This window comes from Salvelinus alpinus, chromosome 8, assembly GCF_045679555.1.
Source record: "Salvelinus alpinus chromosome 8, SLU_Salpinus.1, whole genome shotgun sequence".
NCBI lineage: Eukaryota > Metazoa > Chordata > Actinopteri > Salmoniformes > Salmonidae > Salvelinus > Salvelinus alpinus.
The window spans coordinates 23,438,544-23,459,542 of NC_092093.1; the positions used below are offsets into that span (position 1 = coordinate 23,438,544).

Sequence of the window (20,999 nt, forward strand, 5' to 3'; positions counted from 1 at the left end):
GAAACTGGAGCACCAGCACGACCAGGTGGACTGGGGACAGCAAGGAGTCATCTAGCCAGGTAGTCCTGAGGCATGGTCCTAGGGCTCAGGTCCTCCGAGAGAGAGAAAGAAAGAGAGAAAGAGAGAATTAGAGAGAGCATTCACACAGGACTTAAATTCATGAAGCTGGTTGAGAGAATGACAAGAGTGTGTAAACCTGTCATCAAAGCAAAGGGTGGCTATTTGAAGAATATAAAATATGAAGGAAAAAGGAAACCGCACACTGCTCTTGATAGTATCACTGATCTTTAATAAGCTTACTATCGGCCTCACGACCTTCGTCAGAGTTTTTGTGAGTAATTTTTTTTTCTTCTCACCCTTATAGACCTAGCCCCACCCACATCCGTTCCACGCATCGAAAGGGGTTGGAGGCGAAGGAAAAAACTAATAATACGTTTGTGCTAAACGTATTAAACACGTCGGTAAAACCACAATGAGGACATAACTTGCTCCGTATGTCTTCCATTAATCATTGGGTACATCGTACGAAAAACATCAGAGTAATCTTAAATAGGGGCATAATTCATGTTCAAATTCACAACATAACATACATAGGCATTTCATCATTAAGTCCTTTAGGAAATAATGTCTGGAGGGTGAAAATCCAAAAACATTCTCTTTTACTCAGAGTATTATTAATATCGCCTCCCCTGTCTGATATCTTAACTTTCTCTATGCCACAAAATCTGAAGGTAGAAATGTCATGCTTTAGGTCATTAATATGTACTGCGACTGGGTAATCCCTGTCGTTTCTCTCCAATGAGAGCGAATTTCCTACAGACAGCTACTCCAGCTACCATGGCACACAGTCGGGTTCTTTTTAGCCCGGAAGCAACACAAGGCTCCACGAAAGAAAATAAAGGATGTAGAAGAGGCAAGCGGTCGGAGAGGGGACCAGGAATACAGGCCGTGGACACGGGGCTACAGCAGGACGCGGTAATTAACCTCTCCAAAAAATGAACTTACTGACGCGCAAATCTCAGTCTTATCTAAAGGCCTCTCTTTTGTACCTACATGTACAGATAAACCATTCAATACGAAAGTAGATCTGTTTAAATTATTTCGTAAGATTACATTTAAGCATGTGTTTTCGCAAAACACTGTTTCGGGCCTAGAAACACATCAAAGAACTGGTACCCATTTTAAGCCCAAAAGGTAATTCTGTCCCATGGTTAACAACTCCTCAATTAATATCTATTGTAGGTTAGTCGAACAAGAAGCCATGTCAGTATATACGAGACAAACAAACCACATTCAGAAGAATCTCACCAGAATTTTAATTAATGAAAGATTCATATTTGGTTATTAAACCTGCGGATAAGGGGGGTGTTGTGGTTGTTTTAGACTATGAAAAATATAAAGAAGAAATTCAGAGACAACTCAGCAATGAACGTTTCTATAGAAACTGAGTGCTGTTCCTACACAGGTGTTCCAAAGGGAAATGTGCTCTAATCTGGAGCCCTATTAAACCACCTTATCTCAAAACCTGAATATGATTATCTTTGCTGCAAATGTGCCATACGTCCATGCCTGTACATTCGACCGAAATTACACAAACCTAAAACACAACAAGGCAACTATCCAGGCAGAACGGTGGTTGCAGGAATAGACTCAATGCTAGAGCCATTGTCGAACTTTGTAGACTATTTTATTAAAACTCATGTGCAAGCATTGCCATCACATGTACAAGACTCTATAGACTTCATAAACAAGATCTCATCAATAACGGGTTTAACAGAAGACTGTATTTTGGTCACATTAGATTTCGAGAGTCTATATATACCAGCATTCCCCATGTGGGGGGCAGGCAGCCCTAGCTCACTATTTGGGAGACAGAGATACTAACGAATATCCACCAACAAACTTTATTCTAGAGTTGGCTGAATATGTTTTGACGTATAACTATTTCAGGTTTGATGATGAATACTCCCTCCAAACGAATGGAACATCGATGGGCTCTACATTTGCTCCGAGCTATGCTAACCTTTATGTGGGTATTTTTGAAGAACGTTTTGTTAATAATGAAAACGAAAATCAATTTTTGAATAAAGTCCTGAAGTGGTATCGATATATTGACGACATTTTTTGCATATGGGAAGGAACGGAAAAAGAGCTGTCAGATTTTATGGCACTACTCAATGACATTGACCCCAATCTCAAATGCACTATTGAATGTGACGCTCAGCGTGTTCATTACCTCGATATGTGGATTGAGAAATCAAATGGAACCCTGTTTACAACTCTGTATAGAAAAGAAACGGACAGAAATACTCTATTACAGTGGACAGCTTCCATCCTGCGCCATTAAAAAGAGGACTTCCAAGAAGCCAGTTTTTCAGACTGCCACTCCACATAGGATTATCTAGAAAAAGCATTGGAGATGCGCATTAAGTTTCTAAGAAGAGGCTATTCGCCACCATGTGTGGATGAAGCTCTTAATTTGGCATTGGGAAAAACACGAGATGAACTGCTACAAAAAAGACCCGCTAAAGCTAAAGAACACTCCGTAATGTTTACAACCACATATACGCTGAACTCGCGAAAAGTGGGAGATGCGGTCAAGAAACACTGGCACTTATTGTGTATAGGAGGGGTCGCAATTTACGCGATAAATTGGTTCATGCTAACTGCCAGCCACAAAAGAAAATCAGCCAGGCCCTTTTCGCCCTCTTCCAAATGTTAGCTATAAATGCAGAGGATGCGCACTGTGCAACAATATGATGAAGTGTGGATATTTCTGCCACCCACACACAGGAAAACGGTTCCAAATAAATGACATTATTACGTGCTCCACCACCCATGTTATTTACATTATTACATGTCCATGTGGGCTCTGTTATGTCGGTAAAACCACCCGCTCTCTCAAACAGAGAATCAGTAAACATAAAAATTCAATCAGGAGAAACGACAGGGATTATTACCCAGTCGCAGTACATTTTAATGACCTAAAGCATGACATTTCTACCTTCAGATTTTGTGGCATAGAGAAAGTTAAGATATCAGACAGGGGAGGCGATATTAATAATACTCTGAGTAAAAGAGAATGTTTTTGGATTTTCACCCTCCAGACATGATTTCCTAAAGGACTTAATGATGAAATGCCTATGTATGTTATGTTGTGAATTTGAACATGAATTATGCCCCTATTTAAGATTACTCTGATGTTTGTCGTACGATGTACCCAATGATTAATGAAAGACATACGGAGCAAGTTATGTCCTCATTGTGGTTTTACAGACGTGTTTAATACGTTTTATGTACACACTTTATTCTAATATTTATGAAATGCATATTGTTATATTTGGTAGCACTTATTATTTGTTTTTTCCTTCGCCTCCAACCCCTTTCGATGCGTAGAACGGATGTGGGTGGGGCTAGGTCTACATAAGGGTGCTAATTTAAAAAAAACTCACAAAAGCTCTGACGAAGGCCGTGAGGCCGATACGTAAGCTTATTAAAGATCAGTGATACTATCAAGAGCAGTGTGCAGTTTCATTTTTCCTTGATCTTGTTCAACTGTTACCATGCACCTGCAAAAAAGATTGCTCAGATGTGCGAGTGCCTTTTGAATTAAGAATCTAAAATATATTTGGATTCTTTGGTTACTACATGATCCCATATGTGTTATTTCATAGTTTTGATGTCTTCATTATTATTCTACAATATATAAAATAGTAACAATAAAGAAAAACCCTTGAATGAGTAGGTGTCCAAACTTTTGACCGGTACTGTACGTTTCTTATTTCCTTATCTCCGCATTGTCTCCCACTTCGCTAAAGGCTACGAGCCAGTTCGTAACACATTTTATAGATACAATGATAAGTAGCATATTCATTTTAAATGTGAGCATGCTTTCCTCCTCCGACAAAACAAAAGCTGATTCAAAGGGGGTTTGAAAACTCTTCCGTGAAGGACTCCGGTAGGATACACATGACTATCCTCAATGAAAGGTGGCTATCGAGGAGGGGAGGACATGCTTCCATTCGCCTATTAAACGAATGGACATCCCTTCGACCACTTATCGGTTTCCGGGTCACGTAGGAGAGAGGACAGAGAGGAGCGGGTGGAGGTCAGACTTTTCCCCAAATGACGTCTGGTGGAGGAGTAAGCTTCCAACTCCACAACGGCGACAATGGCTGTTATCACCAGTCAGTCTCAATGGAAACTGATAGTGTTCTGACACAAACATTCCCTTCCAGACAGATTTGATCATTGCTCAATGGCTGAATGATCTATTTCTGTGCTAACAAACCAGCTGTTTTGGTCTTGGTTGTCCTCTTCCTGGGTCTCTGGGGTGTTGTGAACTGGGGCTTTCTCTCTTAGGAAGGAGGCCTGGTGTCCAGGGGGTCGGGAGACACTTGAGGCCAATGTTCTTGTTCATCAGGTGGAACTGGAACAGCACTTACACATGAATAACCTAGTACTTGTTTATCAGGTTGTTAGCACATAACAGACTGCATTTATTTCATGGATTCAGAGCTAGGTGGGTAAATGTACAATTCATGTATCCTCTTGGATTGGAAAACAATAGGCATGCACTGGTTTATTGTATAAAAAATAATTGTGAGGAAGCACAGACAGCAACTGCAATTGTTAGGTTTTTATTTAGAAAACTGTCTGAGGAGATTGAAATGAATGGATTCCATTTATTGTAAAACAGTTAAACCATTTCTTTAAGATGTTCATATAATTTTATTGGGGATATTTTACTCATCTTTAGATATTATGAATAGCTTGATAGTACAACTTATTTCAACGTTGTAAGAAACCTTTTTTCCTGAGAATCCTTTCTGGAATGAAAATGGATACATAATAATAAATTAAAATGTCAAAAAGAAAATCCACGCTGAAGGCAATGACAGTACAATGACTATGGCTTACAGATGTGGTCAAATATATTGGCACCCTTGCCCTTTTTTAATTGCGTGCAATGGAGCATTTAAAACTGGTTGAATTGCTCTTTTTACCCTGTAGGCACCTGGAACTTTCCACAGGTGAGATACATTGCACAGTAAACCAGAATTAGAACCAAATTCATTTGAATTGTGAATAACTTAGTCAAGACCCTTTTTGACTTTGAAGTGAAAAGTCTTAATTTCAGTTTGGATTGTTTCTTTCTTCTTGGTCCTGTGCAGTTGTAAATCAAACAGATACACGTTAATATTTTTTTTCCAAATCTACTTGTTTTAGAAGAAATAGTGAGGGTGCCAATATATTTAAACCGCAAATATAGGTATGACTGCCAGGTAATAGGTGGTTGTGGCCATTTTCTTCTCTGGGTGTTGAGTTATCAGTAAATGGCCAAAGTGCAACACCATGGCTGCTCTATGAAATACTGAGAGTAAGGGGAGAGTTAAGAAACAAAGGTGTGGATTTAGACATTACAGTAACCAACAAGCCGAGGTTGAACATCCTCAAATAAGACTAAGTGCAGACTGTGAACACATTGTCATTTCATTTGGTGAGTTCAGGTAAAGCGTTTGATTAAAGCCTTCAGCTTTATCTTTGAAATAATATTTTTATTCGATTTTTTGTTGTTGTTGAAGGAAGTCAAACATCATATTTTCTATTCCAATGGAGATGTCAACATTTGAGGAAAAACATACATTTTCACCAATCAACATCATACATTTCTTAATATTTCCCAAGTTATGTACCAAAATATTCAACCTTTCTTCATACATTTTCAGTTTGACAAATGTTGTTGTCAAATCCAATCGTAGACACACAGTTGGAATTCTTTGAATTCATAGTTGAGTGCTCTTCCTGCCATTTGACCCTTTCATCATATCGACATCTATTAAACAAAGTAAACTGATTCTGTCATGCATAGACACTATCACATTTGGGCCCCCCACTCCCACTCCCACTGTGATCAGAGGATCCTCCCAAACAGGGTTTCTAGGAACAGAAGGTGTCTGACCCCACTTGGTTAGGTTTGGCACTTAGAGAAGTTTATGACTATGACACACCATTTGACGGTTTGGCACTTTGAATCACACTTTGAAAACAAGGGCCCTTAAAACAGGCAGAGTGTGAGGGAGAGAGAGAAAATAAGGGGAAAAGAAAGGGAGAGAAAAGGAGGCTGGGAGAGACAGGGAGAGACGGAGTGGTCAAGCACTAAAAGTAGACCTGTTACACACAACCCCTACAATTTCATCCCCGTCTCGTCCCTGCTCTCTCACACCTCAACACGCTCCTCCCCCCCATCATCCCTGCACCTATGTTGGTGTCTTTGAATTTTTCCTGATCCTAAGATGCAGCCCTCCCCTCAACATGTAAAATGTTTCTTAATGAGTTCATAGGTCCAAATCCCTTTTGTCTTATCTCACCCGGAGATACCCCAAACAGGACGCCCTCAAACCAACAAAACAAAAATAAAACAAGCAAAGTGAGCTTTTTAAAGTAAACCCCCACCCATTATTCTAGTCAATCTTTAAATATAGCGGTTCGTCCATCCATCCATCCACCCACAACGAAGGTCCTCAGCGGTGAGCAGAGAGTCCGAGCCCACTCCCAAGGTCCTCAGCGGTGAGCAGAGAGTCCGAGTCCACTCCCAAGGTCCCTCAGCGGTGAGCAGAGTCCGAGCCCACTCCCAAGGTCCTCAGCGGTGAGCAGAGAGTCCGAGTCCACTCCCAAGGTCCTCAGCGGTGAGCAGAGAGTCCGAGCCCACTCCCAAGGTCCTCAGCGGTGAGCAGAGAGTCCGAGCCCACTCCCAAGGTCCTCAGTGGTAGCAGAGAGTCAGAGCCTACTCCCAAGGTCCTCAGTGGTAGCAGAGAGTCAGAGCCCACTCCTAAGGTTCTCAGCAATGAGTAGAGAGTCCGAGATGAACGGAATATGTAGCCCGTAAAAACACAGGCATCAGGATCCACACACCCCCAACCAATCGTCCTCCTGGGAATGCTGACAGACAGGGCACATCCCCCGCCCCTTTATCATGCCACCTCCAGCCAACCAGACGCAAGTAAAGTCCTCAGTCACCACGGCATTGGTCAGGGCTGGACCAACCAGCTGTTGGCGTCCTCCAGGTCGGTCTCCAGCTCCTCGTCTTCATCCAGGGGCTCTGGGGTTTGGAGGGAGAGGTCTCTTAGGAAGGAGGCCTGGTGGGAAGGTGGTCGGGAGACCGACTTGAGGCCAATCTTCTTCTTCATCAAGTGGAACTGGTCTCGGATGAAGTTGTAGAAGTCGTACTCGTAGCGCATGCGGTGGTACAGAACCTGAAGGGCCTCCAGAGTGGGCGTGTGTTTACGCACCGTACCAGTCATGTTCCCCATCTTCCTGTAGTCTGCGGAGACAGAGAAACAGACCAGGAAGTTATTAATGTATGGTTAAAATGTGAAGAAAATACATATTGTCATCCATCAAAAGGAGAGTTAGGCCTACTGTAGACCACTTTTGAGGTATGAAAATAAACTTCTGACAAAGTTTGTTATTGGAGTGAAATATTCCTTCAAAAGGTGAATCATTTCAATGCAGTGTAACAGGCATATACAGTACCAGTCAAAAGTTTGGACACGCCTACTCATTCAAGGGTTTTCTTTATTTTTTACTATTTTCTATATTGTAGAACAATAGAGAAGACATCAAAACTATGAAATAACACTAACACTAGGTTTCTTCCTAGGTTCCGGCCTTTCTAGGGAGTTTTTCCTAGCCACCGTGCTTCTACACCTGCATTGCTTGCTGTTTGGGGTTTTAGGCTGGGTTTCTATACAGCACTTTGTGACATCAGCTGATGTAAGAAGGGTTTTATAAATACATTTGATTGAATCATGTAGTAACCAAAAAAGTGTTAAACAAAATAAAAAATAAAATTGTATTTGAGATTCTTCAAATATCCTCCCTTTGCCTTAATGACAGCTTTGCACACTATTGGCATTCTCTTAACCAGCTTCATGAGGTAGTCACCTGGAATGTATTTCAATTAACAGGTGTGCCTTCTTAAAAGTTCATTTGTGGAATTTCTTTCCTTCTTAATGTGTTTGATCCAATCAGTTGTGTTGTGATGGTGGGGCGGTATACAGAAGATAGCCCTATTTGGTAAATGACCAAGTCCATATTATGGCAAGAACAGCTCAAATATTTTAGATTCTTCAAAGTAGTCACCCTTTGCCTTGATGACAGCTTTGCACACTCTTGCCATACTCTTGGCATTCTCTCAACCAGCTTCACCTGGAATGCTTTTCCAACAGTCTTGAAGGAGTTTCCACATATGCTGAGCACTTGTTGGCTGCTTTTCCTTCACTTTGCAGTCCAACTCATCCCAAACCATCTCAATTTGGTTGAGGTCGGGGGATTGTCTAGGCCAGGTCATCTGATGCAGCACTCCATCACTCTCCTTCTTGGTCAAATAGCCCTTACACAGCCTAGAGGTGTGTTGGGTCAATGTGCTCTTGAAAAACAAATGATAGTCCCACTGAGCGCAAACCAGATGGGATAGCGTATCACTGCAGAATGTTGTGGTAGCCATGTTGATTAAGTGTACCTTGAGCCTCCCGAGTGGTGCAGTGGTCTAAGGCTGTGCCACTAGAGAACCTGGTTCGAGTCCAGGCTCTGTCGCAGCCGGCCGCGACTGGGAGACCCATGGGGCGGCGCACAATTGGCCCAGCGTCGTCCGGGTTTGGCCGGCAGGGATGTTCCTGTCCCATCGCGCACTAGCGACTCCTTTTGCGGGCCGGGAGCAATGCACGCTAACACGGTCGCCAGGTGTACTGTGTTTTTTCCGACACATTGGTGTGGCTGGCTTCCGGGTTAAGCGGGCGTTGTGTCAAGAAACAGTGCGGCTTGGCTGGGTTGTGTTTCGGAGAACACACGGCTCTCAACCTTTGCCTCTCCCGACTACATACAGTAGTTGCAGCGATGGGACAGGACTATAACTACCAATTGGATACCATGAAATTGGGAAGAAAAAGGGGTAAAAAAAACACAAAAAATTCAATATATTTCAATAAAAAGTGTGCCTTGAATTCTAAATAAATCACTGAAAGTGTCACCAGCAAAGCACCCCCACACCATCACACCTCCTCCATGCTTCACGGTGGGAACCACACATGCAGAGATCATCCGTTCACCTACTCTGTGTCTCACAAAGGCACAACGGTTAGAACCAAAACTAAAAAAATTTGACAAATCAGACCAAAGGACAGATTTCCACCGATCTAATGTCCATTGCTCATGTATCTTGGCCCAAGCAAGTCTTTTCTTATTGGTGTCCTTTAGTAGTGGTTTCTTTACAGCAATTCAACCATGAAGGCCTGATTCATGCAGTCTCCTCTGAACAGTTGAGGTTGAGATGTGTCTGTTACTTGAACTCTGTGAAGCATTTATTTGGGCTGCAATTTCTGAGGTTAGTAACTCTAATGAATTTATCCTCTGCAGCAGAGGTAACACCGGGTCTTCCTTTCCTGTGACAGTCCTCATGAGAGCCAGTTTCATCATAGCGCTTGATGGTTTTGACCTTTTCTGAATTGACTGACCTTCATGTCTTAAAGTAATGATGGACTGTCGTTTCTCTTTGCTTATTTGAGCTGTTCTTGCCATAATATGGACTTGGTATTTTACCAAATTGGGCTATCTTCTGTATACCCCCCCACCTTGTCACAAAACAACTGATTGGCTCAAACGCAAAGAAATAAGAAGGAAAGAAATACCACAAATTAATTTTTAACAAGGCACACCTGTTAATTGAAATGCATTCCAGGTGACTACCACATGAAGCTGGTTGAGAGAATGCCAAGAGTGTGCAAAGCTGTCATCAAGGCAAAGGGTGCCTATTTGAAGAATCTCAAATAAAATATATTTAGATTTGTTTAACACATTGGGTTACTACATGATTCCATAGTTTTGATGTCTTCACTATTATTCTACAATGTAGAAAATAGTAAAAATAAAGAAAAATCCTTGAATGAGTATGTGTGTCCAAACGTTTGACGGTACTGTACATGCCAGGGTGTGGTTGCGTATGTACATTTACATTACATTTACATTTAAGTCATTTAGCAGACGCTCTTATCCAGAGCGACTTACAAATTGGTGCATTCACCTTATGATATCCAGTGGAACAACCACTTTACAATAGTGCATCTAACTCTTTTAAGGGGGGGGGGGGGTTAGAAGGATTACTTTATCCTATCCTAGGTATTCCTTAAAGAGGTGGGGTTTCAGGTGTCTCCGGAAGGTGGTGATTGACTCCGCTGACCTGGCGTCGTGAGGGAGTTTGTTCCACCATTGGGGTGCCAGAGCAGCGAACAGTTTTGACTGGGCTGAGCGGGAACTGTACTTCCTCAGAGGTAGGGAGGCGAGCAGGCCAGAGGTGGATGAACGCAGTGCCCTTGTTTGGGTGTAGGGCCTGATCAGAGCCTGAAGGTACGGAGGTGCCGTTCCCCTCACAGCTCCGTAGGCAAGCACCATGGTCTTGTAGCGGATGACAAAACACTGTACCAGTGTTTCCTCTGGAAAAATGTGTAGCATTGGCGGGAAAAGGTTGCGGACCTCACCCTGGATAATTTCTATGTAGCAGGACAGAGATGCTCAGGACACACTACTTCAAAACGAATGGGAAAAAAACACCATCTAAAATATAAATTCCACCTCCAGAAATGAGCCAAATAATATTGGTAGAATAATTTGTTTAAATTATTTTAAAGTATGCTATTACTTTAGGTATGCTATTATCAGGTATGCTGTTAACAATAAACATTATCACCTGTAGCCCATACAGCAAAGTGGCTATAAATAAATAGGCTGAAGCATGGGGATACCTATCTGCATTTACCCTATTGGGCTAATCATTAGTTGAGTAGCAGGTGAGCCGCAAAAAAATCAGCTAGCTGGTGAAATGAAAACATTCTTTAACGCTTAGGTCGGCTAGTGGTTCAGAACAATTACATTGCGGGTCGGCTAGTGGTTCAGAACAATTACATTGGGGGTCGGCTAGTGGTTCAGAACAATTACATTGCGGGTCGGCTAGTGGTTCAGAACAATTACATTGCGGGTCGGCTAGTGGTTCAGAACAATTACATTGGGGGTCGGCTAGTGGTTCAGAACAATTACATTGGGGGTCGGCTAGTGGTTCAGAACAATTACATTGGGGGTCGGCTAGTGGTTCAGAACAATTACATTGGGGGTCGGCTAGTGGTTCAGAACAATTACATTGGGGGTCGGCTAGTGGTTCAGAACAATTACATTGGGGGTCGGCTAGTGGTTCAGAACAATTACATTGGGGGTCGGCTAGTGGTTCAGAACAATTACATTGGGGGTCGGCTAGTGGTTCAGAACAATTACATTGGGGGTCGGCTAGTGGTTCATTGGGGTCTAGTGGTTCAGAACAATTACATTGGGGTCGGCTAGTGGTTCAGAACAATTACATTCGGGTGGTCGAACATAGTGGTTGCAGAACAATTACATTGGGGTCGGCTAGTGGTTCAGAACAATTACATTGGGGGTTCGGCTAGTGGTTCAGAACAATTACATTCGGGTGGCTATGGTTCGAAGTTGCATTGGGGTCGGCTAGTGGTTCAGAACAATTACATTGCGGGTCGGCTAGTGGTTCAGAACAATTACATTGGGGTCGGCTAGTGGTTCAGAACAATTACATTGGGGGTCGGCTAGTGGTTCAGAACAATTACATTGGGGTCGGCTAGTGGTTCAGAACAATTACATTGGGGGTCGGCTAGTGGTTCAGAACAATTACATTGGGGGTCGGCTAGTGGTTCAGAACAATTACATTGGGGGTCGGCTAGTGGTTCAGAACAATTACATTGGGGGTCGGCTAGTGGTTCAGAACAATTACATTGGGGGTCGGCTAGTGGTTCAGAACAATTACATTGGGGGTCGGCTAGTGGTTCAGAACAATTACATTGCGGGTCGGCTAGTGGTTCAGAACAATTACATTGCGGGTCGGCTAGTGGTTCAGAACAATTACATTGGGGGTCGGCTAGTGGTTCAGAACAATTACATTGCGGGTCGGCTAGTGGTTCAGAACAATTACATTGGGGGTCGGCTAGTGGTTCAGAACAATTACATTGCGGGTCGGCTAGTGGTTCAGAACAATTACATTGGGGGTCGGCTAGTGGTTCAGAACAATTACATTGCGGGTCGGCTAGTGGTTCAGAACAATTACATTGCGGGTCGGCTAGTGGTTCAGAACAATTACATTGGGGGTCGGCTAGTGGTTCAGAACAATTACATTGGGGGTCGGCTAGTGGTTCAGAACAATTACATTGGGGGTCGGCTAGTGGTTCAGAACAATTACATTGCGGGTCGGCTAGTGGTTCAGAACAATTACATTGGGGGTCGGCTAGTGGTTCAGAACAATTACATTGCGGGTCGGCTAGTGGTTCAGAACAATTACATTGCGGGTCGGATTAAAAAAAAATCAATATAATAAAGTTTTTAAAAACCCAGGAGCTTGCTGTGTAGCATTGTGTTCAAATTCCATTCTTTGAGCGGCGAGGCAGACATAAAGCCTCGCACACGGCCTCTTATTTGTGTGGTGATAAAACATTCTAATTTGTCCACGTGCAGAATTTGGTTTCAGAAGTGGGGGGGACATAACTATAATTATTTGTTATTATTTTGATTCAGTCGGATAAACACTCCAAACAGTCTACCTGACCGCTCGGAGGCGTCCGCATGGTCCTAAAGCACACCATTGCCTCATTTTGTAGCACATTCCAATGATACAACTGGGTGGGACAAAAATGCTATTTCAGAATGTGGAGCTGTCCCCAGTGAAAGTTGCTCCACTGATATGGGTATAGGCTACAACACCACCGTGGAAACAGGTGCTGCGCGAGTGAAATCCCCAGTTTTTAAGGACAACAACATGGTAGATGGTTACATAGCCTGCACAAAGGGCAGTTAAATAACTTCAGTGGAAACCCTGGTGTGTAGGCCTACCTGGGCTCTTGTAGATGTTGAGTACGTCAGTAAAGTAGTGAGGTAACAGTCTCTCTAGAAGAAGCAGGACATCTTCCAGCTCCTCTAGGATCCCCACGATAAGGAAGTTCTCTAGAACGTTCTGTTTGGCCCTCTCCAGTGCCCATTGTCCCGGCTCCCTGAAACACACAGAACAACAGGCACAGTCAGAGGAAAATATCAACCAACCCAGAGGGAATTATAACCAATAATACTTTAATAAACATTAATATTGACTGGTATTAAAAAAATATTAATACCAGTCAGGATAATGTGTAACTATTACCAAATGTGGAGCCTGATTCCCTGCAATACAGGTCTTATTACCTGCACTGGGGGTGCTGTCCACAGAAATATGGGATGATGTAGAAGAGTCTGGGGTTGGAGCATTCTGGGTAATTCTCCAGGATGCACACATTGATGTCCTGGACAGGAGGGAGACCGAAGAGACAGCCCATCAGAAAAACAGACAATCACATTCAGGTTGCACAGGAAGTTGTCGGCACCTTAATTGGGGAGGTTGGGCTCGTGGTAACGGCTGGAGTGGAATATGTGGAATGGTATCAAATACATGAAACACATGGTTTGATGCCATTCCATTCGCGCCATTCCAGCCATTATTATGAGCCGTCCTCCCCTCAGCAGCCTCCAATGTGACAGGTTGATGCCTACTTTTCTGCAAGAATAATGGGATTGAATGAAAAGTGCAATTCTACATTACTCTCACTAGGGGGAACCCTTCACCAAGTCTTCTCGTCTCTTAAGGAACTCATACTACTTTTGATGGTTAGCGTTGGTAAAATGAATACTAAATAATTATGGTGGTAAACAATCAAATTTGGAAGACAAGCTGTATTATGACTATAAAATAACTTTTTGGTTTGAACACTATTTAATATTTTATTTTAACAAATCAAAAAGGAACTAAAAATAATTAATAAGATGAACTCCAGAAACTTCCATGGGCACATATGTTTGATCTCTGGCCACTTAGTTAAACGGGATGTAGATCTCCCTGCACCACCCCCTAATTACATTTCTAAATCATGGTACATAATTATGAACTCAAATGAATTGATGTGAAAGTTTTTATGTATTTACTTGAACTATTTATGATTGTAAAATGTGAACATCTTAAATAAAGATACTTTTTTAAACAAACCAAAAAAAGTAAACAGACACTACCTTCAAACCAAACCTGACAGCCTAAATAAGACATTCAGCTTCCTATTAGCAGTTATTAGCTCATCTGTTTCCTTCTCAGTGGAATATGTAGGGTATCTCAAGAGCAACATGTAGTGAGAGGTCAATGGTATTATTCTCTGACCAGAATGATGACTGTTTAGTAATGCAGACCAATATACTGAAACAAGGGTAACCTTTGGTCTCCTCCGCTAGCCACATTATGTTGGCCATGCTACAAACATCCCAATCCCAACATCCCAATCCCACCATCCCAATCCCACCATCCCACCATCCCAATCCCACCATCCCAACATCCCAATCCCAACATCCCAATCCCACCATCCCAATCCCACCATCCCAATCCCACCATCCCAATCCCAACATCCCAATCCCACCATCCCAATCCCACCATCCCAATCCCACCATCCCAATCCCACCATCCCAATCCCAACATCCCAATCCCACCATCCCAATCCCACCATCCCAATCCCAACATCCCAATGCCAACATCCCAATCCCAACATCCCAATCCCAACATCCCAATCCCACCATCTTCTCTCCCTCCTGACCCACCGCCTGTATGAAAATGAAAAAGAAAGTGTCCAAACGCAGGAGCCACTGGAGCAGAGCAGTGAAACACTAAACCACCTCTCTGTTTAACCAGTGGGCTGAACGAAGGAGGCCCACTGAGACCAAATTAAAAAAGAAAGAGAGATTAAAAACCCATAAAGGAGTGAAGTCACCCAGTCTTTTCTCTCTCTCTGCTACAAACCCAAGATTCAAATCCATGTCATGTCAGGTGACGTAAGCTTTATTGACAGCAACGAGGCCTGGGCGACACAACACTCAAAAACACATGAAAGATACACACACACACACTCAAACCCATTCACACACACAAGCAGGCACGCAAGCTCACACACCCACACACACAAGACACACCCACACACACAAGACCCACACACACAAGACCCACACACGCACGCACGCACGCACACGCACACGCACACACACGCACACGCACGCACGCACGCACACACACATACAATTTAGCAAAGTACTGTTCATTCTTGCACTTCTCCCATCGATTAGAACTATAACAGTCTTTGGAATAATTTCTTCCTCCACCCAGGGAAGCAGGAAGGAGAGAGTGTGTGTAGCGGGAGTAGGACACTACGCAGTGCATTCAGAAAGTATTCAGACCCCTTGACTTTTTCCACATTTTCTTACGTTACAGCCTTATTCTAAAATTAATTAAATTGTTTTTTCCCCTCATCAATCTACACACAATACCCCATACTGAAAACGCAAAAACTGGTTTTTAGACATTTTTGCAAACATGACATTTACATATTCCGACCCTTTACTCAGTACTTTGTTGAAGCACCTTTGGCAGCGATTACAACCTTGAGTCTTATTGGGTATGACGCGACAAGCTTGCCACACCTGTATTTGGGGAGTTTCTTCCATTCTTCTCTGCAGATCCTCTCAAGCTCGGTCAGGTTGGATGGGGAGCATCACTGCACAGCTATTTTCAGTTTTTTCCAGAGATGTTCGATGGGGTTAAAGTGCGGGCTCTGGCTGGGCCACTCAGGGCCATTCAGAGACTTGTCCCGAAGCCACTCCTGTGTTGTGTTGGCTGTGTGCTTAGGGTTGTTGTCCTGTTGGAAGGTGAACCTCCAGTCTGAGGTCCTGAGTGCTCTGGAGCAGGTTTTTATCAAAGATCTCTCTGTACTTTGCTCCGTTCATATTTCCCTCGATTCTAACTAGTCTACCAGTCCCTGCCACTGAAAAAGATCCCCACAGCATGATGCTGCCACCACCATGCTTCACAGTAGGGATGGTGCCTGGTTTCCTCCAGATGTGACGCTCAATCGCTCAAAGAGTTCAATCTTGCTTTCGTTAGACCAGAGAATCTTGTTTCTCATGGTCTGAGAGTCCTTAGGTGCCTTTTGGCAAACTCCAAGTGGGCTGTCATGTGCCTTTTACTGAGGAGGGGATTCCATCTGGCCATAAAGGCCTGATTGGTGGAGTGCTGCAGAGATGGTTGTCCTTCTGGAAGGTTTTCCCATCTCCACAGTGGAACTCTGGAGCTCTGTTAGAGTGACCATTGGTTTCTCGGTCACCTCCCAGACAAAGGCCCTTCTCCCCGGATTGCTCAGTTTGGCCAGATGGCCAGCTCTCGGAAGAGTCTTGGTGGTTCCAAACTTCTTCAGTTTAAGAATGATGCAGTCCACTGCGTTCTTGGGGACCTTCAATGCTGCAGAAATTTTTTGGTACCCTTCCCCAGATCTGTGCCTCGATACAATCCTGTCTCAGATCTCTACGGACAATTCCTTTGACATCATGGCTTGGTTTTTTCTCCGTCAACTATCGGAGCTTATATAGACAGATACAAATTCCGAATTTACCAGAGGTGGACTCCAATCAAGTTGTAGAAACATCTTAAGGATGATCAATGGAAACAGGATGCACCTGAGCTCAATTTCGAGTCTCATAGCAAAGGGTCTGAATACTTATGCATATAAGGTATTTCTGTTTTTAACTTATAATAAATTTGCAAAAAACTCTAAAACCTGTTTTTGCTTTGTCATTATGTTGTACTGTGTGTAAATTGATGAGGAAAATGTTTTATTTAATCCCTTTTAGAATAAGACTGTAATGTAACAAAATGTGGGAAAAGGGAAGGGGTCTGAATACTTTCCGAATGCACTGTATGTTTCCATTCTGGACCCACTCTCAGCCAGATAGATCCCTGCAGTCCTTTTTTCACACTTATCAACAAAGTCGGCGCTGTGACTCACATGACATTTGCCTGTGTTCCACTGTGTTCCTCCCCCCTTTATACACATAAAACATGACTTAATGTACCCACAAAAACAGAGAGGGAGTGGTAGGGTGAGGTGGGTGTGTGTGTGTGGTGTGTGAACTATGATATCACTAAGGTTGCAGGAAGTGTTGCATTTCACATGGCCACTATTAAAGAGAACAGTCTCTCACCCAGCTCTGGTCCTGTCTGGGTTCTGTGGTGTTAATGATACTGGGACACCTGGTGTACAGTCAGGTCACAGCACAACACAGAGACCTGTCAGGAACATGACATATTAGCTTCATAAACCATTCATAAGCTTTGAGTGGGCCAGACTGGGGCCACGCGACGATGATAGAACACTAACAAAAGCCTTAAGAAACCTGGATGCACTGGGGCTTTGATAACAGACCACCATTTCCACTCTTTCTTGCTCTTCTTCTCTACCCCTCAATTTCTCAAACTCTCGATTCCTCCCACCAAAAAACATCATGAATTCCTCTTAAACCCACGAACTCTGCGGGCAACACAATATGAGAGAAAAGGACACGTGTCAGTTCCTGTCTATGTAGATGATAGGTTTAGAGAGGAGGACGTTATCCTTTCAGTCAGCCACCAAGGGGCCATAAGGCTGTCTGACTGACTGACTTGCTCATTGACTGACTGACTGTCCTGTTAACACAGGGAGCAATATTCTTAGAGATCAGTTCAAGCTAAACTTTGAATCCCCAAAGAAATCCACCCTTACCACTGAGTGCCTTTTTAATCTGCTCTGCACTCTCTCTCAGATCCGCTGCTCTGCATTTGGACCGGGTACATTCTGACAAAAGGGAGCAGAACAACTGGAAGAGGCTTCAAAGGAACCATACGAATCCAAGAGAACCCAGAACACTGGTAGAACATGCAGACATTTTCTCTCTCTCTCTCTCTCTCTCTCTCTCTCTCTCTCTCTCTCTCTCTCTCTCTCTCTCTCTCTCTCTCTCTCAATTCAATTTCAATTCAATTCAAGGGGCTTTATTGGCATGGGAAACATGTGTTAACATTGCCAAAGCAAGTGAGGTAGATAATATACAAAAGTGAAATAAACAATAAAAATTAACAGTAAACATTACACATACAGAAGTTTCAAAACAATAAAGACATTACAAATGTCATATTAGATATATACAGTGTTGTAACAATGTACAAATGGTTAAAGCACACAAGTTAAAATAAATAAACATAGATATGGGTTGTATTTACAATGGTGTTTGTTCTTCACTGGTTGCCCTTTTCTTGTGGCAACAGGTCACAAATCTTGCTGCTGTGATGGCACACTGTGGAATTTCACCCAGTAGATATGGGAGTTTATCAAAATTGGATTTGTTTTCGAATTCTTTGTGGATCTGTGTAATCTGAGGGAAATATGTCTCTCTAATATGGTCATACATTGGGCAGGAGGTTAGGAAGTGCAGCTCAGTTTCCACCTAATTTTGTGGGCAGTGAGCACATAGCCTGTCTTCTCTTGAGAGCCATGTCTGCCTACGGCGGCCTTTCTCAATAGCAAGGCTATGCTCACTGAGTCTGTACATAGTCAAAGCTTTCCTTAAGTTTGGGTCAGTCACAGTGGTCAGGTATTCTGCCACTGTGTACTCTCTGTTTAGGGCCAAATAGCATTCTAGTTTGCTCTGTTTTTTTGTTAATTCTTTCCAATGTGTCAAGTAATTATCTTTTTGTTTTCTCATGATTTGGTTGGGTCTAATTGTGCTGTTGTCCTGGGGCTCTGTCTCTCTCTCTCTCTCTCTCTCTCTCTCTCTCTCTCTCTCTCTCTCTCTCTCTCGCTCTCTCTCTCTCTCTCTCTCTCTCTCTCTCTCTCTCTCCCTCTCTCTCTCTCTCTCTCTCTCTCTCTCTCTCTCTCTCTCTCTCTCTCTCTCTCTCTCTCTCTCTCTCTCTCTCTCTCTCTCTCTCTCTCTCTCTCTCTCTCAATTCAATTTCAATTCAATTCAAGGGGCTTTATTGGCATGGGAAACATGTGTTAACATTGCCAAAGCAAGTGAGGTAGATAATATACAAAAGTGAAATAAACAATAAAAATTAACAGTAAACATTACACATACAGAAGTTTCAAAACAATAAAGACATTACAAATGTCATATTATATATATACAGTGTTGTAACAATGTACAAATGGTTAAAGCACACAAGTTAAAATAAATAAACATAGATATGGGTTGTATTTACAATGGTGTTTGTTCTTCACTGGTTGCCCTTTTCTTGTGGCAACAGGTCACAAATCTTGCTGCTGTGATGGCACACTGTGGAATTTCACCCAGTAGATATGGGAGTTTATCAAAATTGGATTTGTTTTCGAATTCTTTGTGGATCTGTGTAATCTGAGGGAAATATGTCTCTCTAATATGGTCATACATTGGGCAGGAGGTTAGGAAGTGCAGCTCAGTTTCCACCTCATTTTGTGGGCAGTGAGCACATAGCCTGTCTTCTCTTGAGAGCCATGTCTGCCTACGGCGGCCTTTCTCAATAGCAAGGCTATGCTCACTGAGTCTGTACATAGTCAAAGCTTTCCTTAAGTTTGGGTCAGTCACAGTGGTCAGGTATTCTGCCACTGTGTACTCTCTGTTTAGGGCCAAATAGCATTCTAGTTTGCTCTGTTTTTTTGTTAATTCTTTCCAATGTGTCAAGTAATTATCTTTTTGTTTTCTCATGATTTGGTTGGGTCTAATTGTGCTGTTGTCCTCTCTCTCTCTCTCTCTCTCTCTCTCTCTCTCTCTCTCTCTCTCTCTCTCTCTCTCTCTCTCTCTCTCTCTCTCTCTCTCTCTCTCTCTCTCTCTCTCTCTCTCTCTCTCTCTCTCTCTCTCTCTCAATTTCAATTTCAATTCAATTCAAGGGGCTTTATTGGCATGGGAAACATGTGTTAACATTGCCAAAGCAAGTGAGGTAGATAATATACAAAAGTGAAATAAACAATAAAAGTTAACAGTAAACATTACACATACAGAAGTTTCAAAACAATAAAGACATTACAAATGTCATATTATATATATACAGTGTTGTAACAATGTACAAATGGTTAAAGCACACAAGTTAAAATAAATAAACATAGATATGGGTTGTATTTACAATGGTGTTTGTTCTTCACTGGTTGCCCTTTTCTTGTGGCAACAGGTCACAAATCTTGCTGCTGTGATGGCACACTGTGGAATTTCACCCAGTAGATATGGGAGTTTATCAAAATTGGATTTGTTTTCGAATTCTTTGTGGATCTGTGTAATCTGAGGGAAATATGTCTCTCTAATATGGTCATACATTGGGCAGGAGGTTAGGAAGTGCAGCTCAGTTTCCACCTCATTTTGTGGGCAGTGAGCACATAGCCTGTCTTCTCTTGAGAGCCATGTCTGCCTACTGCGGCCTTTCTCAATAGCAAGGCTATGCTCACTGAGTCTGTACATAGTCAAAGCTTTCCTTAAGTTTGGGTCAGTCACAGTGGTCAGGTATTCTGCCACTGTGTACTCTCTGTTTAGGGCCAAATAGCATTCTAGTTTGCTCTGTTTTTTTGTTAATTCTTTCCAATGTGTCAAGTAATTATCTTTTTGTTTTCTCATGATTTGGTTGGGTCTAATTGTGCTGTTGTCCTGGGGCTCTGTCTCTCTCTCTCTCTCTCTCTCTCTCTCTCTCTCTCTCTCTCTCGCTCTCTCTCTCTCTCTCTCTCTCTCCCTCTCTCTCTCTCCCTCTCTCTCTCTCTCTCTCTCTCTCTCTCTCTCTCTCTCTCTCTCTCTCTCTCTCTCTCTCTCTCTCTCAATTTCAATTTCAATTCAATTCAAGGGGCTTTATTGGCATGGGAAACATGTGTTAACATTGCCAAAGCAAGTGAGGTAGATAATATACAAAAGTGAAATAAACAATAAAAATTAACAGTAAACATTACACATACAGAAGTTTCAAAACAATAAAGACATTACAAATGTCATATTAGATATATACAGTGTTGTAACAATGTACAAATGGTTAAAGCACACAAGTTAAAATAAATAAACATAGATATGGGTTGTAT

The 20,999-nt window shown here is 42.6% G+C and overlaps 1 protein-coding gene across 1 annotated transcript in view; it reads right to left on the bottom strand.

The window, feature by feature from the left end:
- Window positions 1-4,624: 4,624 nt before the first annotated feature.
- Window positions 4,625-20,999, bottom strand: part of LOC139582751 (uronyl 2-sulfotransferase-like) — a 201,961-nt gene continuing 185,586 nt past the window's right edge. The window contains exons 6-8 of the mRNA XM_071413043.1: window positions 13,285-13,382; window positions 12,940-13,097; window positions 4,625-7,324 (exon numbers count right to left, since the gene is read on the bottom strand). Coding sequence (XP_071269144.1) covers window positions 7,032-7,324; window positions 12,940-13,097; window positions 13,285-13,382 — 549 coding nt within the window. The 3' untranslated portion in view covers window positions 4,625-7,031. The remainder of the gene's footprint in view (window positions 7,325-12,939; window positions 13,098-13,284; window positions 13,383-20,999) is intronic.